Below are 27,816 nucleotides of genomic sequence, written 5' to 3'. Positions count from 1 at the left end.
GCTCAGCGGCAAAAGCGCCTGCCTGGCAAGTGCAAGGTCGTGAGTTCGGTTCCCGGTACCGGAGAAAAACCAAAAAAAAAAAAAAAAAAAAAATACAAGAGAAACAAGACAGTCTTGTCCCCCATGGGCCACCTGAGGACAAGTCAAACAAGTCATTATCGTACGACTTAGGACGTGTCAGTTGTAAAGAAAATTCTGGGGCTGAACAGCACTGAGTCTTCCAGGTCCATGTATCTAGGGTGTGCATGGAGGAGATGTCAGGTAGGTTGCCTGAGGTTGGCATTGGGAGAAAAGAGAAGCCTTATGCCAGAAATGGTCAGGACAGAATTCCAAATTTTCAAAATAGGTCAGAACCTTTGTGCACTTACTATTTTGTATTTTTCTTGTAGCTGTTTTAAGGTACATTTTGTTTTATTTTATTTTATTTTATTTTATTTATTTGTCTTTTTGAGACAGGGTCTCACTATGCAGTTCAGGCTGGCCTTGAGCTCACGTTGTAGCCCAGGCTGGCCTAGAACTTGTAATGATCCTCCCACTTCAGCCTCCTGAGTGCTGGGATTACAGGCCTGCACCACCACGCCTGGCTTTAAAGTATATTTTAAAGTGATTTCACTGGCATTTAATTTTATATATAATGGGAGAATGGGGTCCAGTTTTAATTTTATCTGTGTATAGTAAGTAACCATACCACCTTTGTCTGTGATCGCCCATCTCAGCTCTTAGTTTTCATGTTTGCGAACTTCTGTTCCTGTGCTCCCAGTTCTCTTTCACGGGCTTTCTTGTCCCCATAGTATCCTAACTACTACAATTTTTTGATACTTCTAGCTGCTTGAGCCCTCTAACTTTGTTCTCACCTTCCAACTCTTACTCTTAGCCCTTGGTGTTTGTATGCATTTTAGAATCTCCTTTTCAGACCACTACATGTACACGCATACACTGTTTTTATTGGAATTACACTGCATTTATAATTAATTTGAGAAACATTTCATCTTTATAATATTGAATATTATAATCCATGAACATGGATTTAAGGAACATTTTACTAAAAATATGATAGACCACTGTAGGAAAAAAAGAACCTTGACCTCTGTCTCACCCAATGCACAAAAATTAATTTGAGTTCGATCATAGACTTCAAACATAACTTCTAGAGGAAGACATAGAAAATCTTTGTTACTTTAAAGTAGGCAGAGATTTCTTAGGTCCTAAAAAGCATGAGTCATAAAAGAAAACAAATGATCAGTTACTGAACTTCCATCAAAAACTTTTGCTCCTCAAAGGCATTATTAAGAAAATAAGTTTAGGCCAGGCATGAACTACGTAGCAACACCTGTTCCCCCTCCCGTAAAAAGTGTATGCACTGCATGTATATGACTGTAAATGACGAAGGGAAGAAAACAGCTTATTTAAAAATAGGCAAAAATCTTGAATAGGCATTTTCCAAGAAGCCATACTTATAATCAAAGCAGATGAAAAGTGTTCAGCATCATTGGTCATCAAGGAAATGCAAGTCAGAGTCACAGAGAGGTATCACAGCATACAGGTAAGGGTGGCTGAAGTGAGAAGGAGAGAGACAACAGCAAATAATGGAAAGGATACAGAACCACCAGAACTTTCACTTGTTGCTGTTGGGAATGTAAAATGGTATAACTTTCACAAACTGTCAGTTTTTAAACATATTGCAGTTTTATTCTCAGATATTAATCCAAAAGAAATGAAAACATGTCCACAAAAAAATTTTTTGTATAAAAATATTCATAGTAGTTGTATTCTGAATAAACTAAAAATGGAAAGTGCCCGTGTCTGGCAACTGGAGAACAAGCAAACTTGTATATTCATACAGTAATATACTACCCAATAGAAAAAGAAGCCAACTATTGATACCTTAAAGAACATGGATAAATTTCATGACTTTATGCTGAGTGAAAAAGGCAGACACAACAAATTATACAACATGATATTACATTTTTATGAAATTCTAGAATAAACAAAACCAAATTGTGGTAATAGAAATCAAATCAGTGGTTGCTCTGGGGTCAGGGGTTGGCTGGGAAAGGGAACAGGGGAGCTTCATGGGAAATTTTCTGAGTCTTGCCAAGGGTGTGAATTACACAGTGGATGCATGTGTAGATTGAGTGGTGCATTTAAGATATGAGCATTTTGCTGGGTGTAAAGTATGCTTTACATTAAAATAAACTCATATTCTAGGTCTTCATTAATAGGAGTATACATCTAGAGTTGATAAAAGTGGTCAGGTTAAGGAATCTTTATACTGCTCCTTCAGAGCAGGTCTTTAATAGTGACAGAGACAGACTACTTTAAGTGCTAAATTTAGCTTGAGCTTTTTTCAGTTGTGTGGTATAAGGAACTATTTTTAGGGCTTTGGCAGAGTTCAGGAGTAGTTTTTATAAAGATAGAAAAGGTAATCCTTATAGATCTTAGCTGGAACTGGACCTCCAAAACCTCACAGGCCAAGTCTGTGCTTTGGGCTCCCATACAGCAGAGCAGTGGACCATTTTGTCTTACCAGCACAGCTAGCAGTGTCTGCAGACATTCTGATGATCGTGATTGAAGGAAGGGATATTGTGTTACTGGCATCTATTAGGTTGAGGCTGCTCAGCATCCTCCAAAGCACAGGAGGGCACCTCCACCTCCTGCCAAAACAAAGAATTATTTGATTCAAACTGTCTTGGTGCCAAAATTAGGAAACCTTGTTCTAGACCTGCTGTTATCACTGAGGCTGAGTCAGTCTCAATCGGGTGTTGACTGTACTCGTGGTCTAAATTGATTGTGCAAACTTGGCATTTTTACATGGTGCATATTTATTCCCTGACAAGAGTTTATATCAAATATGTATAGCCTTAAAATTGGAGACAAAAGTTCCTGCATCAAGAGCACTTCGAAAATCAAAATTGTATGTATTGCAATGGTTGAATGTTAAATTTAAGACACTGTAAGTTTTTTTAAAAATCTTTATTTCATTACATATTCAAACAAATGACTTCAGTTATATTCCTTGCAAAAAAAAAGGAGGGGGGCTTTGTTAACAGATCAGAAGAAATAAATGATTGTAATTCATCTTTTTGTTCCTTCTTCCACAGAATGACAGGCAGAGAGTTTTTCTCTAGATTCCCAGAACTCTATCCTTTTCTTCTCAAGCAGTTGGAAGCTGTAGCCGATACAGTGGACAGGTAAGAAGAGAGCAGAGTGGGGAAAGTGAAGTCAGGGGTGTGAAGTACTTTATTACTCAAGATTTTTCTTCTAGGAAACAGTTTTTAATCAACTTTTTCCTTATAATACAGATGGTTTTGAAAAAATAGTGCTTTTATACCACATTGCTTGACTTTCTGTCATAGATTTTTTTTTTTTTTCTGTCATAGATTTGTACCTGGAAAGTTATGTAAAATCCCATTTCTTTGTTAGATTTTTAAGAATACTGTTTTATATTAAATTTTATCTAATTTAATTCAGTTTTCAATGTTACCTGGAACTAGCTTATTACAAGTACATGATGATTTCTTCTGTTAAGAATTACTTTCTTCCTCTTATTTTTTAAAAGTGTGTGCTTAGAAATTGAGTTTGCGTAGTGCATACCTGTCATTTTTTATTACTGAACTGTTACAGTTTATCATTATGAGATTACCATAGTTAGCTGACTAATCTAGTCTCCTGTGATCATAATGGTCATGGTCTACCTGAGCAGAAATAGCCAGTGACCTTGGAAATACAATCATTAGGAGGGCTTCCAGTTTCACCATGCAGAGAGAAGTTTGTCATTGTCCTCTGATCACATGGTAGTGTGCCCTTTTGATCTATACCTGGTAGTGAAACTTTCAGTATGGACAACATAGAGCTTTTGTATCCTTCCCAGCAATTTTTGCACTTGGTAAATGTATATAGATTATCTGTAATTAAAATCATATCAGTGACTTTTACTTTGGTTTACAACCTATTTCCTCACATTAGTAATTCGTACAGTTGAGCTTTTTTGGCCCTGCCAATTGATGACCTGTTCATGCTTCCTTAAATACATTTGGACTTTGAAAGTTTCCCATTTCATAGTCTGAAACAGTAGGCTCTACTTACGCAAATGATTAGCTTTGAGAAGAGGATGTCTGTGCAAAAGCACAATCCCCATCTTTGCCAGGAATTTTTCCTCACGGTGCACATTAAGAAGATACAAACTGAATGGAGAAAAAAAGAAAGCTATCCCTTTGATCGTTTAGAGTCTCACTTCATATACCTAATTATTTAGTGAGAAAAAGTGTTTGAAGGTAGTGTCTCTCTTCTGGAATCTTAAATCTGTTATGTAAATAACTTCTTTCAGTGATACGGGAGAACCAGGTCGTCACCCAAGCATGTTCCTCTTGCTTTTGGTACTGGAGAGACTCTACCCTTCCCCGATGGATGGCGCTTCTTCTGCTCTCAGCCTGGCACCTTTTGTCCCCTTCATTATAAGGTAGTGTTACGCTTCGTGGAAATAATGAGTTAGACATGAGGATTCATGGGAATATTTTATCTTGTTCTTATTTCAGAAATTATAATAGATTTGTTTTTAAACACTTTGGGAAGGGGTCATGTGAAAGCAGGCACATGAGGCTTTTTTGCCATTGTTCCTAACTGGCCCCCAGTGTTTCAGAGGAAGGTGTTATGTTGTGAATGCAGAAATTCATTAGAACCTACTGTGTGAGTAATGTTCCCCCTGGAGACCTGCCTGCTAGTGGGTGGATTCGCTGATAGGAGATAACTCCTTTTGAAAAACATCTGCATTATCCTTACATCGCCTGGCCAGCATGGAGCAGGTTTGGTTTTGGCATGTGTCCCCTGTCCAGCAGTTCACAAGGACATCAAGACATTGGTCTTCACTCTGGAGGAGTCTGCTGAGGTGTGCAGGGAGTGGCATGTTGAAGGCAATGCCTCGTGGCCCGAGTTCCCACTCATCTTCTCCTCTAAGCTTGGGTTGCTTGAAGAAGAGTGACGAGTGTAGAGTATGTGCCAGGCCTACTTGCTTCTAAAGCCTACTACCCTATTACAGGCCCTCTTACATTTTTTAAGGCATCTGTGACCTTCTGACTACCTTTATCTTGTTGCGTCAAATGCTCTAATAAGTAGAACTCCAAAAAGTGTTTAGATTTCCTTATGAAACATTTCAGAAACCTGTCATATTAAGATTCTGCTTACCTGTTGAAAACAGCACCTTTGTTTTAATCTTTCACCCCAAAATTGAACTAGACTTGCAGCAGAAGGCTAAGAATACCAAATTCAAGAGTGTGTGTTTATTATTTGTGTGGCGCTCTGGGTTCCACTTCCTGGTTTCACAGGGCTGACTTATGCATTTTAATGTGAGAAACCATGAAACAGATTCTGATATGTGATTGCTGTGGCCGTTTGTTTGCGCCGAGCCCCGGCTGTGGCTGTGTTATCTTTGATCACAGCGGTGACTCACTCAGACTGGTTTTTGTTTCCTGATGCGCAGTTACCAGTGCCCCTCATCCAGCATTTAGTGATTCATTTTAGGAATTCGGGTGGTAAATTTTACTTTCAAGGACCTTAAAAGTATTCACTTTCATAAATACCTAGGAAAAGACTTCAGAAATGTTTTCAGAAAGTTGATTCAAGGGGGAAAGTCACATGCAGAGAATCACAGTGTACCTGAGAAACAGAGCATGCTGTAGAATCTCATCATCTGTGTAGAAAGCATTCAGTTTTGCAGGTTTTTACTAATCAATCTGTTGTGAGTTGCATCCTAGAAGCCAAAAAGTACTACATTGAAAATAGCCATCCAGACTTGTATGTTTACATATGATGAGAATGCACATATTACTTAAATAATCAAAGTACCTACTATTTTTAACACAGATTGCATTAATATAGAAGATTTAAATGTTGCTTTGAAGCCAGTGTACGTAGTGCATTGCTTTTTAAACTCAAATGATACAAAGAAATTTGCAGCCATCCTGTCCTTCAGTGAAAATGCCATGGCTGATAGCTGCTTTCTGGCTGAGTAGAGATTTACAGAGCACCACCAGCACCAGAAGTGCTAATTCCTTAGTCAGGAGGATCTGTGGGTGGCAACCCATTCAGGACCCCTCCAGTATCTTAAGAGCTATTCTTATTCCTCATTCTTATTCCCTATTCTTACCCACCATTCCCATCCCCAATAAAATTTCCTACTCTTTAAAAAAAAAAAAATAGCGTCAATAGGCTCTGACCATTGAGTGTTTATATGTCATGGAATGGTGTATTTCAAAGCAGCCATTGGGCCCCTTTAAGTTCTGATCCAGTAGGTTCCAGGTGACAGGAGAGTTGGCCTTCCTCATACAAGTGATGCCATGCCACTGGTCTGTGGCTACACCAGCAGAGCTTTACAGCCAAATAAGACAGTAGCTAGGCTGTTTAAGGTGTTTATGAGTGCACTTTGACCCAGGAGTGCAGAGAATGGGCAAAAAAGCATGTTCTGAACAGAGGTCAGTAGAAAGTAGACAATCACAATTGAGCCTGCCTTTTTAGACATTTTCCTTACCATAACTCTGAGAGGTGGTGGTATCACTTCCTTGTTTCCATTGAAGAAATTGAGGTTCATGAAGAAAGTAAAGCAGTTATATGACAAAAATTTGAACCCAAGAGTTCAGGGCTTTGCCAGGCATATTAGATATATACTTTCTATTACACCAAAATTACTGGCTCCTCTTTGTGTCCCTAAGCAATTCAACCACGTTGAATGTGCCTAGGAAGCCTGAAAATTCTGCACCAAAGAGAACTGAGGAGCCTATATGCATAGTCACAGTGTCTGAGTATAGACTCTGTTCAGAATATAGAACCAGTGTCCCCACCGTTGGTGGGATCTGCTTCTTGTTTTGCTTTTCTAGTAGTAAAGGTTGTCTGTAGATTGATCACCTATATGTGATCAAAAATACATCTGTGGGACAACTGCTTGGTCATAGGGTTGGTCCATGGCTAGATCCAGAGGAAGGCTAGCTCTTCTTGACCGTCTTCTATAGTAAAGTGGGAGGACCCTACACTCAGAAAACCCAGTTTTCGGCTTCAACATTCTACTACAGGGACAAATCATACTACCCCACATGTTCACTGGTGAGGTGAACTTTAAACAGATTTTTTTAAAAATAGTAAATGTGATAAAAATATGCACATTTTATTTAATGACTTCTGAGAACAGTAAGAAGGTGGAATTGATCATAAAATTATCCTAGCGGTTTTTGTGATTTTGGTCGTGGTGAGGGTTGGGCTGTTTTGCCTTGGTATAAAAGCTGAAAAGAGGGATATATGCACAGTAGATAGACGGTGTTTGATCTTGGTATCATCGTTAACGGTAACATATGTATTTGAATCTCTAATCAGATTCAAAGACACTCTTAAGTTTAACTAAAGAAAAACTATCCAGCTGATGGGAGCGTGCAAGGGCTGCTAAAGTGAATTGTGTTAAAATGAGTTGCACAATGCAAAGAGGATTGAAAGTACCAACAGTTTTTTATTTCCTTTTGATTTATGTATATTTACCTATTTCTTTCTTCTCTGTATTTATAAGTATTATTTGTATTTTTACTCCATTATTCCATATTTAAGAATATATCCACGCTTATTTCTCTAATGATTTTATTTGTTAACATAAATCTTAGAAGTTACTAATCTGGATTTTCTGTCTCGTGTGTGCGCACGCGTGTGTGTGTGTGTGCATGTGTGTGTGTGTGCGCGTGCGCTGTTGTGAGTGTTGCGTCAAAACAATAATGGAACAAAAATGATTGTCATCTCCATCTTTTATTTATGATTTTTTAAATTCAGTGTATTTTTTAATCCAGATACACAGCCATTTACCACATTAATGTGATGCCTTCAATTTAAGACTGTTTGCCCTGAGGTTCAAATACCACAAAGCAGAGTAATGCATGTTTTAAAAGGAACTCTGGCTCTCTGAATACAGCTTAGACATAGTACCCACATGTCTAGGGCTTTCTAGAAACTGGAAAGAAGTCTTTTAGAGACTAAAATGTCTCTGGCCATGCATCTTTGAATTCCTTTTCACAGGCAAGTTTCAAGTTTAAGTTGAAGAACTGTACGAGAGCATACATGTGCCAAACTTAGGACCTTCAAGTCCCAAACAGAGGCCCACAACTCAAGGGACTCAGTTCTATCCAGGCTCTGCCCCTTGCTACTTTTTTTTTTTTTTTTTTATTTTTTTTCCTCCGGTACCAGGAACCAAACTTACGACCTTGCGCTTGCCAGGCAGGCGCTTTGCCGCTGAGCTAAATCCCCAGCCCCTGCCCCTTGCTACTGATAGTAACACTTGGACCAGAGTTTTACCTTCTGATCAGTATAATGATCTGTGTGGATTTGGAATCTGCCGAGGAAAAACTAAGGTATCACCATCTAATTAATATCTTAGGGATAAATCCCTTTGCTACATTTCATTTGCTTTTCTGGGTGACTTTAAAAGAGCCTCTCTTCAATTTAACTCTTACTCTCTGCCCCTTTTTGCTGATTTTCATTGCAAATGACAAGTTTTCAGTGAAATCTGTTCTTTTTTTTTCTGATAAATAGAAGTCCACATAGCAATACAATCTTAAATGCATGGCAGTAGAAATATGTCATAGAACCTTTGAACCATTCTTGTACCAGATTTTACCAGTCTTAAAAAAGAAGAGACTGGAAATCCCCAAACTAACAGTTGGCCCTCTTAAGCTTGTGACACTGGGAAATATATTGACTCATGTTTTGTTTTCCTTGAAAGTTACATAGTTTAGGGATTATCGCTTTGCTCCTTCCCCAGGTTATGAAGTGAAACGGCTTGTTTTTCATGGTGGTGAGTTGTGGGTTTTCCAGGAGACAGTAGTTGGTTTCAGCTTTCCTTCAGAACTGTAACGTGGGTACCTGTCCTTCAAGGATGCATGTCACATTTCTGTCTGCTGTCTTCCCTGAATCCTTCCAGATAAGTGGAAGGCAAGATCTTCCTTACAGAGAGATACAGGAAGCAGAAAACGGTATCAGCACTGCTCGGGTCAATGTTATGTCCCCCCTCTATCTTTCCCTCAGCTCTGGCCACCTCCCTTGCTCTGAAGTCTGTGGCATGTGTCGCTAACGTTTTTTGTTGCTGCTCATCATTACAGTACTATATTGTAATATTCTGTGCCTCTTCTTTATAGAGAAATCTTAATCTGCTCCATCTAGAAGCAACTACAGGTTTTTTGTTTCGCAGTACCTTTCTTCACCTAATGCAGCTTTGGGTGTAGGGTCAGATCGGATATAAGATTGAAACTAATTTGGAATTGCGACTTCGTGCTGAGCAGACTTTTGTATCTCTAAAGTACTCAAGGGACTTCTAGCTGTACAATATTAGGGAAACATTTTGTATCCCATAAGTTAATGCTATGTAGAAAAGAGGCTTGAGTGGGTTTCATGTTTTATTGGACCTTTAAGGGGTCTTACGGTCTGATATGAGCTCTGATATTGCTTATATTTGACTTCACCTCTCTGGTCTCCTCTGGTCTCCTAAGCCTGTGACCTGAGACCTTCCTGAACTGTGAACTCCTCTTCTCTGACCACTTTTCAGGGAGCACTGTGGAGGACTACTCTGCAGTATCCTGTGATAGGCTTTGAGCCATCTGAGGAGCCTGGATGGACAGGAATAGAAGGGGTGAGCCAGAGGCGAGCTTGTAAACAAGTTGGGACTAGAGCAAGGCCAGTCCAGCAGATGTCTGGCCTTGTTGTTCTTCCTTGTTAACTGTAGCACAGATAGCTCTGAGAATGTTTCGCTTTCAGGGTTCTCGGCAAAATACTGAGACCTTGCACTTTCAGGCCCATTGTGTACCCCACCCCCCTTTTGCTGTGTGTAAATAAAAAGGCAGACTATGCTGGGTTGTCACTTCTTCTCTATCAGAGAAGTCAGGTCCTATCCAGGCCCAACTTTTCTTTGTGTCTTGTTTCTTCTTAATCTCCTGTCGCCCCCTCTCAGGACCTTGCTCCCTGCACAGGTTGCAACAAGAGGGAAGGTACTGCATGTTTTCATGTTCAGAGAGTTACAACTATGCCAAAACCTGGGGGAAAGCCCCCCACATTAATGTAACGTGAACAGACAACCCATATAGGCCACCTCCTGTGTGCTATAGACTGAAGATCTGTAAAATGGGATAAATGCTTATAAAACAGTGCTCCTAGGTTTACCTGTAAAAAATAATCCTAGAGGCGGGGCTGGGGATTTAGCTCAGCAGCAAAGCGCCTGCCTGGCAAGCGCAAGGTCGTGAGTTCAGTTCCCGGTACCGGAGGAAAAAAAAAAAAAAAAAAGAAAAAAGAAAAGAAAAACAAAACAAAAATAATCCTAGAGGAAGGAGTTGGTAATATTAATGGTGATGGAGCTGAGGGGAAAAGAGCACTTTATAAATATATTCAAAAATTGTAATTGATATACAGTAATTCTACAGTGTATAGTGATCAGATCAAGGTGAATGGCATATCTGTCATCTTAGACATTTAGCATTTCTTCATGTTGGAAGCATTCATAATCAGAGAGGGCAACTTTTTCAGCCCCTGCTTTGGCATGTCTCTGTCAGTACCCTAGAAGGAAGACCCTGGTGCCAGCTGTACTAAATTGACAGTGTTGGGTACAAGTGGGCCCAGAATCATGTCAGTAATGAGGAGGAAATGTGGAATGTTGTGCCAGGGGCCTGCAGAAGGACTTTCAAAGGGAGAAAGGCATGTTTAATTAGTGACTAAATAATTGTGCTCATATTAATTACTTTAGACTGAATTATTAAATATATAGCTTGCAAGCGCTCTGTACTTTATTTGCTGAGAACTAACAAGGATTCCTTAAGAATAAGTCATGTCTGAGTCACCTCATTGTTTTCATGGGATTACCAGGATGGTGGATGTAGACAAGGCATTGAACGTTTGAATTACTTAAATAAAAACAGATGAGATTACATGCCTGTCAGATTTGTGTATGATATATTATAGGCAAGGGAATCAAAATTCAAAATAGTCTTCAAGCATGGGAGTGATAAACAGATTGAGGGATGTGCTTACTACCTGTGTATAGTTACACTTGCAAAGCCATACCTTAGGATCTTCAGTTTTATTTGTGATGTGTTTTGAAGCCGGATGCTGAGAAAATGGTTGAATATCATTCTTCTCTATTCCATCTCTCTCTCTCTCTCCTTTTCTCTCTCTCTCTCCTTTTCTCTCTCTCTCTCTCTCTCTCTCTCTCTCTCTCTCCCCTCTCTGTTTGTGTGTGTGTGTGTCTCACATAGTCCATAGTTGAAAAACAGATTCAAAATAGCCTTGAAAGATTGCACGGGTGACTTGAGACTATCAAGATAACATTTAATAGAGACATTTTTCATGTTCTGATTTTTCAAAGGTCAAAATTCGATGTAAACAGTATGCGATAATCAGCATCATAGCGATTTTTATGGGAAAAATAAATCTTGAGAAATAGGCTATTCTGGTAAACTGTGAGAAAGCAGTGTGACACCATTGCTTCTGCCAGAGAGTGGGAGCTGAAGACCCCTTGAACTCCACTGGTTAGACTAAATCTACTTTACAGTCTTTATTATGCTACGCTGGGCTCCCCATTTTAGGAGGGTCATTGATAAACTAATATTTATTCAGGGGAGGTGAGCACGATGAGGAAGCTGAACATCTGGAAACAGTTAGTCTGGAAAGGCAGTATGGTAATGATCTTTACATACTTGAGAGGCTGCCATATGGCAGAAGGCAGGTAATTTCTCTTTTTTTTGCTCCCAGTGGGGAAGTTGGAGATGTCAGCTTTTAATATAATGAGGAGTTTTTTGAAAATCAGTGTTCTCCATCAAGGAAATGAACAAATTCCCTAATACTGAGCTGTCCGTCAGCAGAGTGAGGAAAACTGATCCCATGTTGAGTGTATTTTCCAAAGATTTCTGCAGTCATCTGAGGTGAGGTATGTGACCATCAAGACGTCTATCTGGGATGTCTTATTTCAGAACAACTAGACAGCTCTGCTGTAGATTCTAGGTGGGCAGTGAATAGAATTGAGAAACCACCCTCAAAGCCTGTGACATATAGTTTCACATTTTTATAGGTTCCTCAATCTCCAGAAGAAAAGAATTTGGGTTGCATTTCTTGGCCCACATGGTTACGGCGGTCTCCTGAATGGTGCCCTCTAGCAATTCATCCACTTAGCTTTAGCTTCTCAGTCACTTCTACAGCTTTGTTCTGGATCCTTTTGAAAACATTTTTTTGGCCTATGTGATGTTATGTCTGAAAAGCATTCCTTATTAATTCAATTATCTTTTTTTTGTGGTTACTATATTTTTCTCCATTCCAGATGTTGGCTTAAGCCACATTTGTTTTCTCAGAAGCATAAGGAACATCTGAGTCTTAGTGAAGTCAGAGATGCTTTTCTAAAGTACTTGAAATAGATAACTCTTTGTTGTCCAAACTTCTCGAAGGATCTTTGAGCAGAGATGCCTGGAAAGAAAGTCCCTAATCGTTTCCTATTGTTAGTGGAAACACCTGAGAATTAGCTTTGCTGGTGCTGCTAAAGTAGAATTTCCTCCCCTAGCCAGGCTCCAGACCCAGAACTCCACCTGTCACGTGGTTACTTCTGAATTCCAGGAAGCATAGGGAAGGAGAGTACAGAAAATGAGTCTTTCCCACCATTCTAATCTGCTAGCAGTTGTTCGGTGAAAGGAAGGATGTGCTACGTCCATCAATTTGGAAATCCTGGCCCTAGGTTGGGGTTTGGGCAGGATGTAAAGGTGCCAATCTTCAGTTCTACTCACCAGACTTTCCTCTATGGTTCAGCTTTCCTCTTCGCCTGCAGGCCAAACTGGCACCCACTCCTTTCTCTTACAAACATGTCAGGCACCCCTGTGTTAGTTTCTTTGGGGCTAACTGTTGTATTACAGGGATGTATATTGAAATAAACTGTGAGACTCTGCAAGTGATGTGTTAGGCCTTAAGGGTGTGTAGAAGCAGAGATTGGAAGGTATTTCCTAATACTCATGAAATTGCTCTTGGGCAGCTGCCTGTTCTGCCTAGCTCTTCAGTTGGAGAATTGTGCTTATGTCTGTCTAAATGTCCATATTCCACCCAGGGGTAGCTGAGGTTCAGTGTGTGGAATGAAATTATGTTTTCTGTATATGTGGCTTTTTTGCAAAGAGCTCTGACATGAAAAGATATTCTGTCATCTGTCACTGACTTTTCTCTCCCGTTTCCTAGAAAGGAGCTCAGCCAACTTCCATCTGTGGTGTCAGACCTTTTTCTAAGTGTGTTTTTGAGCAACAGGAATGAGGAGTTTACTTCTTATGGAATGCATTGACAAGGCAAGCTAGAAAAACAAAACTTGTAGGGACCAGCTTTTCTTTGGTGTTATCTGTTACTTCAACAGGCCAATTCAGGTCGTGTTAGAACAAGTGATTTGATCTACAAACAGTCTCATTCTTAGGTGAAATTTCTGACAATGATGATAATCTATGGCCTATTGCTGCCATTCAGTCTTAAAAGTTAGAATCCAAACAGTTGATTGATTAACCAAGCATTTGCTAGACATTCATTGTATAACTAGCTGGTATGAAGTCTTAGGCAAGCTGCAAAGTAATGGAAAGGTCTTCTTCCTTAAAGAAGCCACAGTCTAGCCAGTGAAATAACACACATGCTTGTGAACCTGACACAGTGTATAGTAACCGCTTTGTTATATGGTTATCCCCTAAGAACCAAGGCCTGGTGCTTTCGTGAGTCTAGGAGACTTTCTGGTTTTATTTTATTTTATTTTATTTTATTTATTTTAAAAATAAAAGGAGGAAAACATTAACAGACAACCTTTTACAAAATAGCAAAAGAACAGTACAGACAATACAGAGTTACAAACGTGTTGTATTTCACATTGGTATCTTCAAAGTGGTTTCTCATGAAACAGACATGCAATATTGATCAATCAAGGACTCATTGACAGTTTCTTTTAGCAAAGAAACAGAAGACAGTAGAACAACTATGTTAACTGTCCTGTATATACATACATACAAAATTTCTCCTTCTTTCCCTTCTCTTCCCACATCCCAGTTGCCCTTTACCCTTGAGTATTTTCCTGTCTTTTCACAATGTCTATCATACCTTCTAGGAGACTTTCTAAAGTACCAAGGCATCCGAGAGCAGAGTCAGGCTGTCTCTGCTGTAGATGGCGGGACCCAACCAAGGGAGGGTTGTGGTAAGAGTTTTAGGTTTCATAGCGTGGAAGTCATCGTAAAGAGTTTTGCCTTCACTTGAACCAAGAGTGACCCAGGAAATTCACAAAATAAATGGTTTACTGTTTAATAGGAGAAATCATGGTGGCAAATCTTTAGTAACTTTAATAAAGAACAGTATTTGCCCCAAAGGTTGCATTTAAGTCTTGTGGAAATAATGACTAGAAGTGGGGGAAAATTTTAAATTTAGTAATATTTAAAATTTAAAAATACTTTAATAACATTTTTCCATAAGGAGCTTTTATTTCCTTGCTCTTAAATATTTTCTCAAAACTGTAGCCAAAGTGCTCTCTCTGCAGGCATTTTTAATGCCAATGTGAAGAATTTCATAGCACTAAGCCCCATGTTGATGATATGCAGTCATTTTATCCTGTGTAGTAGAGGACATTTTAAGATCCAATGGGAATTTTTTCCTCCAGGTAGAAGATAATGAATTAGCGAATCAGATAAGTGGGTGTAGATTAATTACAGTAGGCTTAAAAGGAGAGCACAGATAGAATAACACCATAGTATGTTTTGATATCTTCCCTGACTAGTATACTTCTTTCCCTGTCTCCCTTTGGGCCTTGACCTTACTCGACTACAGTAGCAGCCCCCTCCTCCCCAGGTATGTGTTTCAAGACTTGCACTGGATCCCTGAAACAGACCATCTATAGTTATATACAGAGTCCATCAAAAAAATGTACACACTTCAGCAGTTTGCCATAGTAAATGTATGGAAACCAATAACCACCACTCTGAGAGCCTCTTGTAGTTGTAGAGGCCAAAAGTAATTTGTATTGATCTCATGATGTCTCCATAAATTTAATATTAAAATATTTATACACGTTTTTGTTTTCCTGAAGTATGTATTTTTTGGCAGACTGTCTATATGTAATTTTTGTTCCTATATGTATAAACACATACAAATTTATCTTAACTAAGCACTTAGCATATACTGTAGCTATAATCTTCACTATGTAGCCCAGACCTAGAACTTGTAGCAGTCCTCCTGCCTCCGTCTCCTGCTAGGCATGGGCGATCATGACTGGCAGAAGATTCATTCTTCAATTTTAGCGACCTGGTTTTTCTCTTCTTGAGGACTTGCACCTTTCATTAAGTACCTTCCCACTCCTTGCCTTATCCATTGCTATCATTCTTTTGTTTTTTTATCTAGAATTGGCAGGATGGAAGAGGCCCTTCTTCCTGACACTTTCCTTAGGGGCTTTTTCCGGCTGTTGTTTCTTCTCTTCTTAGAGGTTCCGCAAACACAACCTTTCAAACAGTAATGTCTCTCCTTGTCCTACCTTCCACCCTCTTTCTTTTGACTCTCATGTACCTCCCATGGTTGCCATACACCTGCATGGATGAGTTGTTTCTAAATCTAGAACATGAACAGAGCCAGAAATTTAGCTTTTATTGGACAGCTCCTTCTGCCTCTCCCAGGGCACCTAGAAGAGAGCATTTTCAATGACTTCTGCGCATTGATCTCTGAGCAGCCCTATTTAGGATCAGTGACATCATTCCCCGAACCCCCCTCCCCCATCCCCGGTCATATATTTCCTTTCCCAAAGGAAACAACAGAATCGACCTAGGGATCCTGAAGCTCCTCCTGCTGTCACTGACTGCTCATGTTTGCTCAGTAACAATGTTTAAAACCTCCATTACTGAAAGCCCTACAATAAGTTTGAAATGATTTGCTTTTGTTCTTCTTAAATTGATTATCATCATTTTGGGATGACAAGATGCAAGGTTGATTGGTAACTTTATTTGGAGATGGCAAGTAAATCTGATGTGTCTTTAGTCAGAAGTTGTCTGTTTAAGAAGTCAGGGCTTGCTTTGTTTATTACTCAACAGATACTGAGAACATTAAATGTGTCAGGCACTGGAAATACAGTGGTGAATCAGACAAGGTTTCCATCATAGGAGGTATCCTGTGCTATAATCCTTCTCATACCTATCTTTTTTTGCTCTGATGTTTTACATTCTAATTAGTGTTGACGATTATAATTAGAAAATATGTACTGTTTAAGGACTTTACACACACTAGCTCATTTAATCATCATGACTACACTATGAGCTTGTTAGCCTCATTGTTCCCATCTGCCAAGAGGGGAGGTTGGACAAAAGGAAATTTAGAAAAGTGCCTTAGGTTGTACTGCTGGTAAGGAATGAGGCTTAGATTTGAACTAGGCAGTCTGGCTGTAGGACCCCTCTGCTAGTGCCTTAGCTTTGTCAACTCTTCCACCTCTCTGTTTACAATGCTGCCTGTGAAATGACAAGCTAGTTCACAGCATGTCAAAATTAACCTGAAATTTTAAATACCAAGCGTACGAACTTACTATGCTTTCTTGACATGTTTCCTCCCTTGGGCATTGCACTGGCAGTGGTCTCGTTTTCTAATCTGAAATCAGCAGAAAAGGAAGAAAAACTTGAGTTTAAGCCCAAGTGCTTGTGACAGGTCACTGAATAAAACTGGCACAACTGAAGTTCTGAGACTCTTGAGAAATACTGAGAATTTCATACAAAAGAAATTTTCCTTATTGTATTAAAGCATGGGTCATTGCATAGTTCTAAGTGCCTTGGTAAAAAGAAAATGTGGCTTGAGGCTAAGAAGCATAAAATCATTGTTTTATTATTTTTTTCTCTTTAAAATAAAAAAAAACAAGATTATTTGTGGACTGCTGTTTATTCATACTTTTTCATCTATTAGAAAATGTTTCCTGTGTTAGTGTGGCCTTTTAAGCCTCGACTGCTGAAATTTTAATTGCAAAATATTTAGCATAGCTGAAAGAAAAAAATAGTAAAAAATATTGGCATAAGAATTTGAAGTTTACAGAGTACTTTCACGTACAGTCATTTACTTAATCATTCCTCTCTTAGAATCACAAAGATATCAGTACATGTTGAAATTTTTAAAAATTGCCAGCGTTTTCTTATGTAGTAATCCTAAACAGATTGGGAAAAAAGCAAGTCTGCATCATCAAAGTGTTTAAATTATTGAATGTTAGGAAATGAAAGTGTCATACCAAATTGCATGTAGTAACTTTGGGGAACGTTTTTAATGGGTGCATGAGAAGAACATCTGGTTAATTTAAGGCCTCTGAAGTCTGTTAAAACCCCCTTTTGGTCCGCAGTTTTGTGTTTCTGAATGTTCAGCCTCACTTTCCTCCTTCACCAGCCGAGGGTTACTGACTGGATCTGCTTGGAAGGTGCGCGTGGGGGAGTGGATGGAACAGGGAGCCCTGAGAGCTCCTGGGCCAGCGCATTTGTGTCCTGACCACCCAGCCCCAAGAAATGTCATGTCTCTCCCAGCTGGAAAAACTCTTAATTTTAGAGGTGCACTTTAGTTCAGACTCGGTCTGAATAATAACAAAACCAAAATTAGGTGTGTCTACATGAGTGAGATTTTTCTGTGTTCTGTACATTGTCCAGAACACTCACAAAATATGTATTTGTATGAAAGGTGCTGCTGTGTAAATAAGCCTGTTCCTCTTTGATGATCACAACCATACAGGAAAAGGCCATGTATTTTGGTACAAACTGTGGAAATACATCTAGGCAGCCAAGGAAAAGCTGAATTGTTACCGAAGGATGTGTCACAAAGACAAGAAAATAATTTACAAAGCAGTGGGCTGAAAATATTTTCAAATACTAATCAAGTAAATCCCTTGAGCTGTCCCTGTGGGTGAGTGGTATTGGTTTGTTTCTTGGAGGGCTGTTTATTCATTTTTCCCTCCAAGAGCCCCTTTTTCATGTGTAATCAGAGTTTAAGATATCGCCTCATTTCAGTATGGATAAAGCAAAAAGTAAAGTTCATTTAATACTAATTACAACCTGCATAAATCTAGTGAAGAGAAATCTAAGGAATGGAATTCTTGTTTTCTAGTTGAGCTTCAGTGTCATATAATTAATATAATTCAGTGACATCTTACCAATTTTTTCTGCATGATTTAGGACATCAGAATCTAATTTGTAGCTAGAATGAAAACTGGACTTAGAAAAAACTTGAAAAGACTAGAGAGGAATTTGCATTCTGCCGCCTGGTTGAGCATGTCCCTGCAGTAGCAGCCTCAGAATGCCGTGTCCTCATGGAGTTCCCCAGTGAGAGCCAGCCAAGGGAGCTGCTTCCTCCTGCCCTGCCTCTTGCCCGAAGCGCTGTGAATTGTCACAAGGGACCTGGATATGAACCTACAGGGCTCAAGAGTCCTGCACAGCCTGACGGAGGGAGCTCGTATTACTGGGTGAGCTGTGCTTTGGTTTAGGAGCCTCAGGCTGTGGAAACTGGTGTTGGCCCGCTGTCCTGGCTCAACCTTGGGTAAATACTCCTGACTTCTGAGTTGGATGGAGAATTCAAAGCTCTGTTTATCCTGAGTTCCTCCACAACGAATTCATGGCATGTTCTTATGAGGTCTGAGTGAAATGACCATGTTCTGAGGGGGAATAAGGGATCCCTCTCTCCTATTAATTAATAATCCTGTAACAGTCCCTTTCCCCCTTAGGAATGGAGCCACCAGGCGAGCCAGAACTAACACACTATAGCTATTGACCAGGACCACCTTTACCCCCAGGGTAGTGAAAGTGGTGTGAAATGACTTAAGAGGTCTTAAACAGTGCCCTCTCCTCTACCCACCGAGTACTCTGAGATGCCGCCTCCTTCTTGAGCTGAACCTCAAAGAGTCACAGGTAGACTTCCATCTTTTTTGTGTATGGCTTTGGCTCCTTATAAAACACATACCTCAGTAGGAAGGAAGTTGCTTTTAGGTTCCTACTAGTCATTTTGCCACAGTATGAATTAGTTTAAGTTTCTTTGGTTTTGACAGGAGGATAGTTAAAAGACATTGGCGGGGAGATGTAGATTTGGAACCAAGGCAGAAAACACACTATCATTATCACATTTGTGCCCCGGCTGAGGACTGCAGGGACTCCTTTCCCACCAGAACTTACTCCCACGCTTTGAACAAACAGGGCATCTTATTTTTCATTTACCTCTCTCTTCTGGCAGGGAAACACTTGCAGGTCTTTTTACGGCTTTGACTCTTCCTTACCCCTTCTAGATATAGTTCCATTTCCTTCTAAGATGAAAGCTTGTCTTTGTCCCCTCCCAGAACAGTTCAGGCAGCAGAACACAGTGAATCCTTCCAGATAAAAGACCTGCTGATAAAATGCCAGATTGTTATCAGAGAAGCAAGTGCGGGGAGTCAAGTCCCTCCCGTTAATTACTTCGTTACAGCTTTGTTTATATCCTGTTCACTTGGGGCATGTTTTTCTTGGACAGTTTCTTGTCTGTGTTCTGAAGTACAGTCTGAAGTCTGTACAGCTCCCAAAGGTCAGGGAATAGTAGGTTCCTTCTTTTCTGAAAGATTTAATGGCAAGGAAGAGAAGATCAAAGTTTCTATCTTCCATCTGGAAGGAAATGGACAAACGCTTGGTTGGGGTGGTTCACTCCTCACCTCCAGCAGACAAACCCTCGTGTGTTGAATGAACTCTGGCTTTGAACACGTAGCCAAGAGGTTACCTGGAAGGAGAATGACATTTATCTCCGTGAAGTCATGAGTATCAACCAGTGATTGACCAGATAGCCAGACACAGAGGCGAGAGTCCCTTTGAATCTAAGATAAAACTACTGGGAAAAGAACCTGATGCTACTAAGCCATAGGCTTAATGGTAAATTTTATGTTATATATATTTTACTACAAGAAAATAACATAAATCATACTTGCTTCCTGAGAGTTCCAAAACTTTGGTCACAGTTGGAAATACTGTTTGGTTGGGCTACCTGGTCTGCCTTCTTTTCAGTAAGGTTGCTGTCCCATACAAGGCATTGTTCATCCTTTGAAGAACTGTAGAACTAGGAATATAAAATACCTTAATGAACCTAAAGACAGAAAGAGAATATTTTGCTCTCATGATGTAAACATAGTGAGAAATTTGGGATTGGAAAAGAGTCCTGTTGAAAATGATGGATTATCATGGTAGTCACTGTCCTTCCACAAAAGAACCAGGAGAGATAGATTCTCTTGATGGCCAAAATAATAGTGTCTATTACTGTGGTGATCAAATGGTAGCAATTAAGTGCTCCATGGCTAGAGACAGTATCTGGAAGTTAATTCCATCTGTCCTAGCCGGGAGCCATTAAGTGGCCAATCACTTGTTTCTTCACTAAGCAAAATTGGTGTCTGACCTTATGTTGTCTTGTTAGTTCCTGTCGGCAACCAGACTCCTCTTTGCCATCAAGACCACTGATTCAGCCACCCTCCCAGCTTCACTGGCAGCTGGGGATTCTGAAGCCTAGACTCTCATGTTTGTTTTAAGACAAGAAATTTCTCAGATCCTGCAAACATGTTGTCTCTTGTCATAGCTGCAGTATGACTTTTAGGACAATAAAAAAGAAAAAGTGAATGAATGACTATTCCCCTATTCCAAATCGGAAAACTTTTGTTCTTGTTAATCCTGAGACCTGACTAAAGTATGTCTGTTTCCCTGTGTGTGTCTGCTGTGTGCACCCCTGCCATCGCTGAAGACGTGAGGCAGTCACCATAATTTCAGAAGTACCTTTCTCGTATTTAACTTCATTGTTTTCCTTAAAGAGACTAGAAAATATAGGGACTTAGGAAGAAGTTGAAGTAAACCTACATCATATTAAAGCTCACTTTGAGTGAAAACCAGCAAAAACAAGCCTTGCCTGACCTTTCTCATAGGTAAGAACTGGGGGGAAATGTATTCTTTAGAAAATAAAGAAAATGCCAGAAATAGCATGGGTGGTTAAGCAGTCTGGTATGAAAGGTGCATTTTTTTTAAAATAAGATTTTTTTTTCCTTTCTTCTTGACTAATCATTTTGTTGGAGTAACTGAACAACAAGTGAACTGCTTTGAAGTATGTAGGGGCGTGGAGAAAGCTGCTGTGCCTTGTACAGACTGGTGATACGGATTACAAAGTACCTGATGCCAAGTTCCACCAGATTACCTAGGGTCCAACTACCAGCCAGTGTAGCCGAAGCTGTGGAAATCTACTGATTAAATCATGAAGTGAACGGAAGTGGTCCAGATTCTTTAATTTTCTTTTGAAATGTTATATTTATTAGCCCTCAGCGCCCAAAAGTTAAACAGTATTGAATTTCACATTTAGCACTTTATTTTTAATCTTAGATTGAAGGTTATGTCCTTGGCGTGATTGAAGAATGACTCATACATTTTGCACTGACTTTGTTTTGCTTTTTGATAGGTGAAGAAGGAAGCTAAGGAGAAAGATGATACTTAATTGAGGCTAAATGTCTTAGTTGATTGAACTCAAACGGAAATAAAGAATGTCACTCATATGTACCCAGTGATTTCCTCTATGTATATTATGTGTATTTCTTCTGTGAAGACTCCTTGAATGCTACTTGTGTTTAAAATACAATATAAAGTATCTCATGACTGTTAGAACAAGCTATGGTTTTTTTTTGTAATGAATGTCTCAGACTGTGCCATAGCTGCAATCTTCAGTCACAGAGACATGTTGGAGGGTGTGACCAGTATTCGTTATTGACATGTTCCTCGTCTTAAAATACAATCACCATGAAATTAGTATTTAAGCATGGTCACAATCCAGGAAAAGACTTCAAGGTAATGTGACTCTCCACATAATTAGTAGCCTAATTAAATGCTACAGGGCTTCAGTTATAATGTACCATGACTGAGCAAAGATAACACCACTACTGAAACTGTATACTTGTAACACAAGTATATTTTAATTAGTGTTAGGGCATACATGTGTGATCAGTTGTGTTTCATCTTTAGACTCTGCACAGCAGTCTCCATTGTTCATTCATGTGGATTATATTAAATAATAGTGCCTTGATCTGGCTTCTTTTTCAGAATTTGGGATAATTCAAATTGATATGAGTTGAAAAATACCTTTTCATTATGGAACAAGGAAATTTTTAGGGTTTTCAGAATATTAGAAAGCAGGTTTAATCTATTCAAGATGGGGAGAAATTCTGTTTTACCTTAATAATCCCACAGAAAATTGTTCTGCTGAATACAGATGAGTTTATTAAACCTGACCCAGCAAATTTGGCATCATTTGGTTGAGCAGTTTCAGTTATCACATTTACTTGAGTAATAAAATCAGATTTCTCTTGGTACATGCTATTACTGTTTAATTTTGTGGTATTAAAAAATTAGGATTGGGATATAGCGATTTTGGCAGTGATGATAGATTGTAGAGTTAGACTCACCTGACTTTGAGTCTTAGCTTTCCCATTGACTTCCTTTGTGAGATTGGGCAGATTCCTTAATTTGGGCAAATTCCTCTCTGAATTTGTCCAGAAGAGTAAGTGAAAGATTCAGCCATTGTCTTAAAAACTATTTTTTTAGTTCTCATATGACTGTTAGGACTTGTGTTTATTGATTTGATTTGTAGAAGAGCACAAGGAAAAGTTGATTCTGGTCATTAAAGTTTAAAAGAAATTACTGGGTTTGTGTAATCTGAGAAAGAAACAAAAGGGTCAGGATGTCCTGGAGATGGGCTGGAGGCTGAGAAGGGAAAACAAGACCGAGTTACATAACTGAACTTTCTCATGTGTATGAGAAGTTCTTCTTTAAGTACAACTTCATTGGAGTCCAACCGAAATAAAATAAACTATACATGTTTCAAGTATGCAATTTGATGAGTTTATATACTCCTAAAATTACCAGCTCTGTCGAGGTGCGTACATACCCATCACCCTTTGTAACTCTCACTCAGCTGCTCCCTTCCCCGTCTGCTGGCAGTGGCTGGCTATTCCGTGCTCTATCACTAGAGGTTAATTTTCACTTCCTACAATTTTATATGGACTCATACAGTATATATTGTTTCATCTGCTTTTTCACTCAGCATATTAATTTTGAGATTCAGCCATGTTGTTAATTGTATTAATAGCTGTTCTTTTTTATTGCCAAATAGTATCCTGTTGTACTTGATCTGTAACAATTTATTTATGCACTAACTATTGATAGACATTTCTCTTGTATCCAGTTTGGGCTATTACACTTAAGTTGTTAGAAACCTTCATGTACAGGTCTTTGTCTGGACGTAGGCTTTCATTTCTCTAGGGTAAGCACACCAGAGTGGAATGGGTGAACTAGATATTAGTTGTATGTTTAACTTTTTAAGAAACTGCTAACTTCTTTTCCAAAGTAATTGTACCACTTTACATTCCCACCAGCAGTGTAAGAATTCCAGTTGTTCAAACAGATAATAGTACAAAACTTACCTGTTTGTTTCTTCTTTGTAAGAGTAACTACTTTGTTAGTCTCTGAGTAACTACTTTGAAGACAGTGACACATGGTGTGTTAACTATTAATATTCTCTTATTGTTTTGTTATGAAATTTTGTTCTGTTTTTTTCATTAAAGAAAAAGAAGTTATTCAGTCTTAGCCAACACTTGGTATACTCAGTCACTTTCATTATGGCCTTCCCTAGTGAGTGGGTAGTAGTGTTTACTTTGAATTTTCCAAATGGCTACGGATGTTGATTATCTTCTCATGTGTTTACCTACTGTCCATATATCTTCTCTGCTGAAGTGTCTGTCCAAAGCTTTGACCCAGTTTTTTTGTAAATTGGGTTATTTGTTTTATTATTATTCTGAAAATATTCTGGGCACAAGTCTTTTAGGCGTAGATTCATTCACTTCCCTGCCATGTAGAACCAGAAAAACAAAATTAAACTGCAGTAAGAAAGAATTTTATTATACTAAAGGAAGTACTTTGTAACTGCGGCAGCGGGCATTCAGGCAACCCAAAGAGGATGTAAAACTTTCCTAGAGAATTTGGAAACAGGCTGGTAAGAGTCTGTTTGGGGTACAGTAAACATGCTGAAATATGACTCAATTTACCTAATTGCAGTTTTCACTTGAGAAAAGACATCTCCCCTGGGGTGAGTCTGTTGCCAGCATCTCAGCACCCTTGCTCTTCTGTGTTCTTTGCCTAGCCCTCTTCCGAACGCAAAGCAAAGGCAACCTCTTGTAATTTTTGAGATTTTCCATGTACATTATTTTTTTTAAAAATTCAATCTTTCTGATTTTAGCTTGAAATGTTGCTATGAAACACAAGAAAGGCCACCTGGGAGCATTAATTAGCTTAACAGAAACAAATTACAATCTCTGCAGAGCAACCATATTAAAAGAACTGCTTGAATTTCTCTCATCCAGCAGTAGCACCAACCATTGTTTTAGCTGATGGTTCTGGGCAGATTCATTTAACTCCCTGTAGAGGCAAAATAATTAACTAGATATTCTAGAGAGGAGGATCTCCATGATTAAAGGACTTGGTTACCTTGGCCCTCCGATGGCAAGAGTCAGGGGTCTTTAATGACAGGATTCCAGTAGTTAATGAAGGGTTTTCCTGTGTGTAGAAAACACTGGTCATTTGTTCTCTAGCTCCACAGAGGCTCAAGCTAGAGAAAACTGGCTGCAAGTGTAGGCAGATTGAGTATGGTTAGTGTTAGACATAAAACTTTTATTATCAGCGTCAATATTAGTAAGAGATTAAGCAATGGAACAAGAGAGATCATAACAATATGCTAAAAAGAAGATAGCTATCTGCTGGGGATGTTTAAATGTCTGTTATTTATAGGATTTTGTCATTGAAGGGGACTTGGTGGATCACTACTGTTATCCTTTTACAGATGGGGATGTGAAGGACATTATGTAACTAGCCTGTGGCCACGTCGTTAGATACTAATATTTTAATATGAGGATGTTTTAAAAGTAGTCTCCCTTTAAAAAGACACAAAGGAAACCATGTGTTTCTGCTTCATTAGTAGGTTTCACTTCACCAGAATAGTCACATAAAGCTGACGACTGTGTGTATTATTTCTTTCCTGAGTCCATGAAGATTCTGCCAATTTGCTGACCTCACTATATTTTTTTTCTTTTCATTAAAAATGTTAAAGATTTTTATTCCTGGGCATTTTAAACTTTGAACCTATTGCTAAGTACAATACGTTTGACTATAAGTGATTTCTGAGGTGATAAATAATGAGAGAGAAGAGCAGGAGATTGCCACGTCCTTTGTGCAACTTGTCCTAGTCTGATACGAATCTTCATAGACTATCAGTTGACCTGGGCTACAAAGCATACAATTCAGTGGATGAGTTTGGATCAAAGTCCTGTGACTAATTTGCCTTCCTTAAAGGTAATTCTGTTTTGTTAAATACTGGGTAGAGTAGTAGGAAACACATGTAGGCTGCCAGTTCGTTGTGAAGGAGGCCTGAACAGATGAGTTCTAACCAATGAAATCAAAGAGGTAAACTGCTTATAAACAATTCCACATTCATGATCATAACAGAAATTGACATCAGGCAATTATTTCATTGTAGGTACATTTTATTTGGTAATTCATCATCCTTTACATATTCCCACTAGACCTTTTGAGTGAAAAACCTACTATATTGTGTACTTATTACAGTAGTTATCTGAGTGCTAAAAGTGAAATAGATTTAAAAGTACCTAGCACATTGCTTGACATCCAGCAGACACTCAGTAAATGTTTATACCTCCCCTTCCCTTTTGCTTTCCCTTGGGTTTAGCATGGGCATTGGGATCTTTTAGAAATGTAACAAATTCTTGTCAAAGGGAAATTAATAAAATTGTTCACATTTAAAGTTACTATTAGGGGCTGGGGATTTAGCTCAGCGGCAAAAGCGCCTGCCTGGCAAGCGCAAGGTCGTGAGTTCAGTTCCCGGTACCGGAGAAAAACAAAAACAAAAACAAAAAAAAATAAAAAATAAAATAAAGTTACTATTTAAAAATGGTCAGTGTGTGTTGAACACTCACCTGAATCCCTGGGTGCTTTGATTTTAATATCCTTTCAGAGATAATCACCCCAAAATTAAGTTAAAATAGTCAAATTTGATTGATTTGTTCGGCTAGTCTCGGGCTAGGTGTAGGCCACTATGAATACCGGAATGAGAAATTTGTATCAGTGTGGCAGTAGAGATCTAGCATGGGTTCTGGAACATTTGAACGCTTAAAAAAAATTTTGTTGTTGTTCAAATGAGAACAAAAGCATTCCTTTCTAAACCCCCACAAATATAGTATTGTTATTTTTGTGTGTTTTTTTTGTTTTTTTTCCGGTACCGGCAGTCGAACTCACGACCTTGCGCTTGCCAGGCAGGCACTGTGCCGCAGAGCTAAATCCCCAGCCCCAATATAGTATTGTTAAAAGAAGAGGATAAATTCTCTCTATACCTTTTAGTTTCTTAAACTGACCACCCAGCTTAGTGTCTGCAAACAAAAAAATCCCTCATTGTAAGTGTGGAACCACTCACCCTAAAGGTTAATGTGGCAAGTTTCAAATGTATTAAATCATTTTGAGAACTTGGCTGTTGGGCAAGGACCACACCAAAAGCAGACCCAGCCCTTTCAGACTGATCTGTCCGGCCTGTTCTCTCCAGCAAAGGAGGAGGGCATGCTGAGGCTAGGTGTTAGGTTCAACCCCTTGAAAGAATTAGTGGCCACCTCCATGTTCTCATCTTCTGGTCTTTTGTGGAGTTCAAACAGAAACACTGCGAGGGACTTGGCCACTGAGAGCAGCAGCAGCTTTCTCACTTAGTCTGCATAGACTGACCCCCGAGCCCCTGCTGTGCCCAGGGCTCGTCGCAGCCTGAGACTCCCTAGGGGAGCCCGGAAATGCTTCTCCACCTGATGCGGAGGGAAGCACTGACAAGGGTGCAGCTCAGTGCTCTGGAGTCGGAGAGAAAACCCCAGATGGATTGGCAGGAAAGATGGAGCCAGAAGTTTCAATACTTAGGAATGTTTTAGCCTATTTATGCTAGACCTTCATATACTGTTTACTTCCTAACACGCTATTGTATTTGGGATAATGATTGAAATGAATTGTTTTCCTTTCATCTTTAAGCTTCTGCCCTTTTTTTTTTTTTTTTTTTTTTTGGCTTTTTCCAGTACCGGGAATTGAACTCACGACATTGCACTTGCCAGGCAGGTGCTGTGCCGCTGAGCTAAATCCCCAGCCCATGAACTAAATCCCCAGCCCTTCTGCTGTCTTTGTATGGATATTGCTATAAAGTCTTCTCCATGTTTTTCCCAGAGTTAGAAAAGAATTATTGTTAAGGTAGAGCACATTTCCCTGCTCTGGGAAAAAGAAAGTCTCCTTTGTGGCTGTCTAACACATTTGGCTGGAATCTCAAAACTCTAGTTTCAAATTGTGTTTGTTGTTTTCTAGGCAGAAACTGATGAAAGAGTTAAATGAAATTTCAGATATATAATTTTTACACTAGCATCTCTACATATTGATAACAGCAAGTAACTTGGGATTAGCATTTAGAAAGTCATGCATTTTTCCATTTTATTGAGGAACTCTTTGTAAATCTGAATGATTAAGGTACATTGCCCTAAGCTTTAAAAGTAACTACCCTGCTGCACACCTTCACCTCTCTTGTTGGAAAATTCCCTCACTTTATTTCCTAGCCCTGACAGGAATGGTACGAATGCAGGCAACCATTGCCTTTGCCTTTGTGCCACGTGACGTGGCTGAGTGCTGTGTCTAGTTCTGGTAGGGCAAGTAAAGAGATGTCGAGGTGATAGAGGCCGATTCCCAGCTCCCAGCAGTTCCC

General features: G+C 39.3%; 1 protein-coding gene across 1 annotated transcript in view; it reads left to right on the top strand.

The window, feature by feature from the left end:
• The window catches only part of Thada (thyroid adenoma associated), a 321,327-nt gene that overhangs the window by 139,644 nt on the left and 153,867 nt on the right, over positions 1-27,816 (top strand). The window contains 2 exon segments of the mRNA XM_013517530.1: positions 3,102-3,191; positions 4,328-4,459. Coding sequence (XP_013372984.1) covers positions 3,102-3,191; positions 4,328-4,459 — 222 coding nt within the window.

The sequence above is a fragment of the Chinchilla lanigera genome, unplaced genomic scaffold, assembly GCF_000276665.1.
Source record: "Chinchilla lanigera isolate Chin_1 unplaced genomic scaffold, ChiLan1.0 scaffold00040, whole genome shotgun sequence".
Taxonomy (NCBI): domain Eukaryota; kingdom Metazoa; phylum Chordata; class Mammalia; order Rodentia; family Chinchillidae; genus Chinchilla; species Chinchilla lanigera.
The sequence above is the reverse complement of the archived record's forward strand: the minus strand, read 5'-3'. Positions and strand labels throughout refer to the sequence as shown.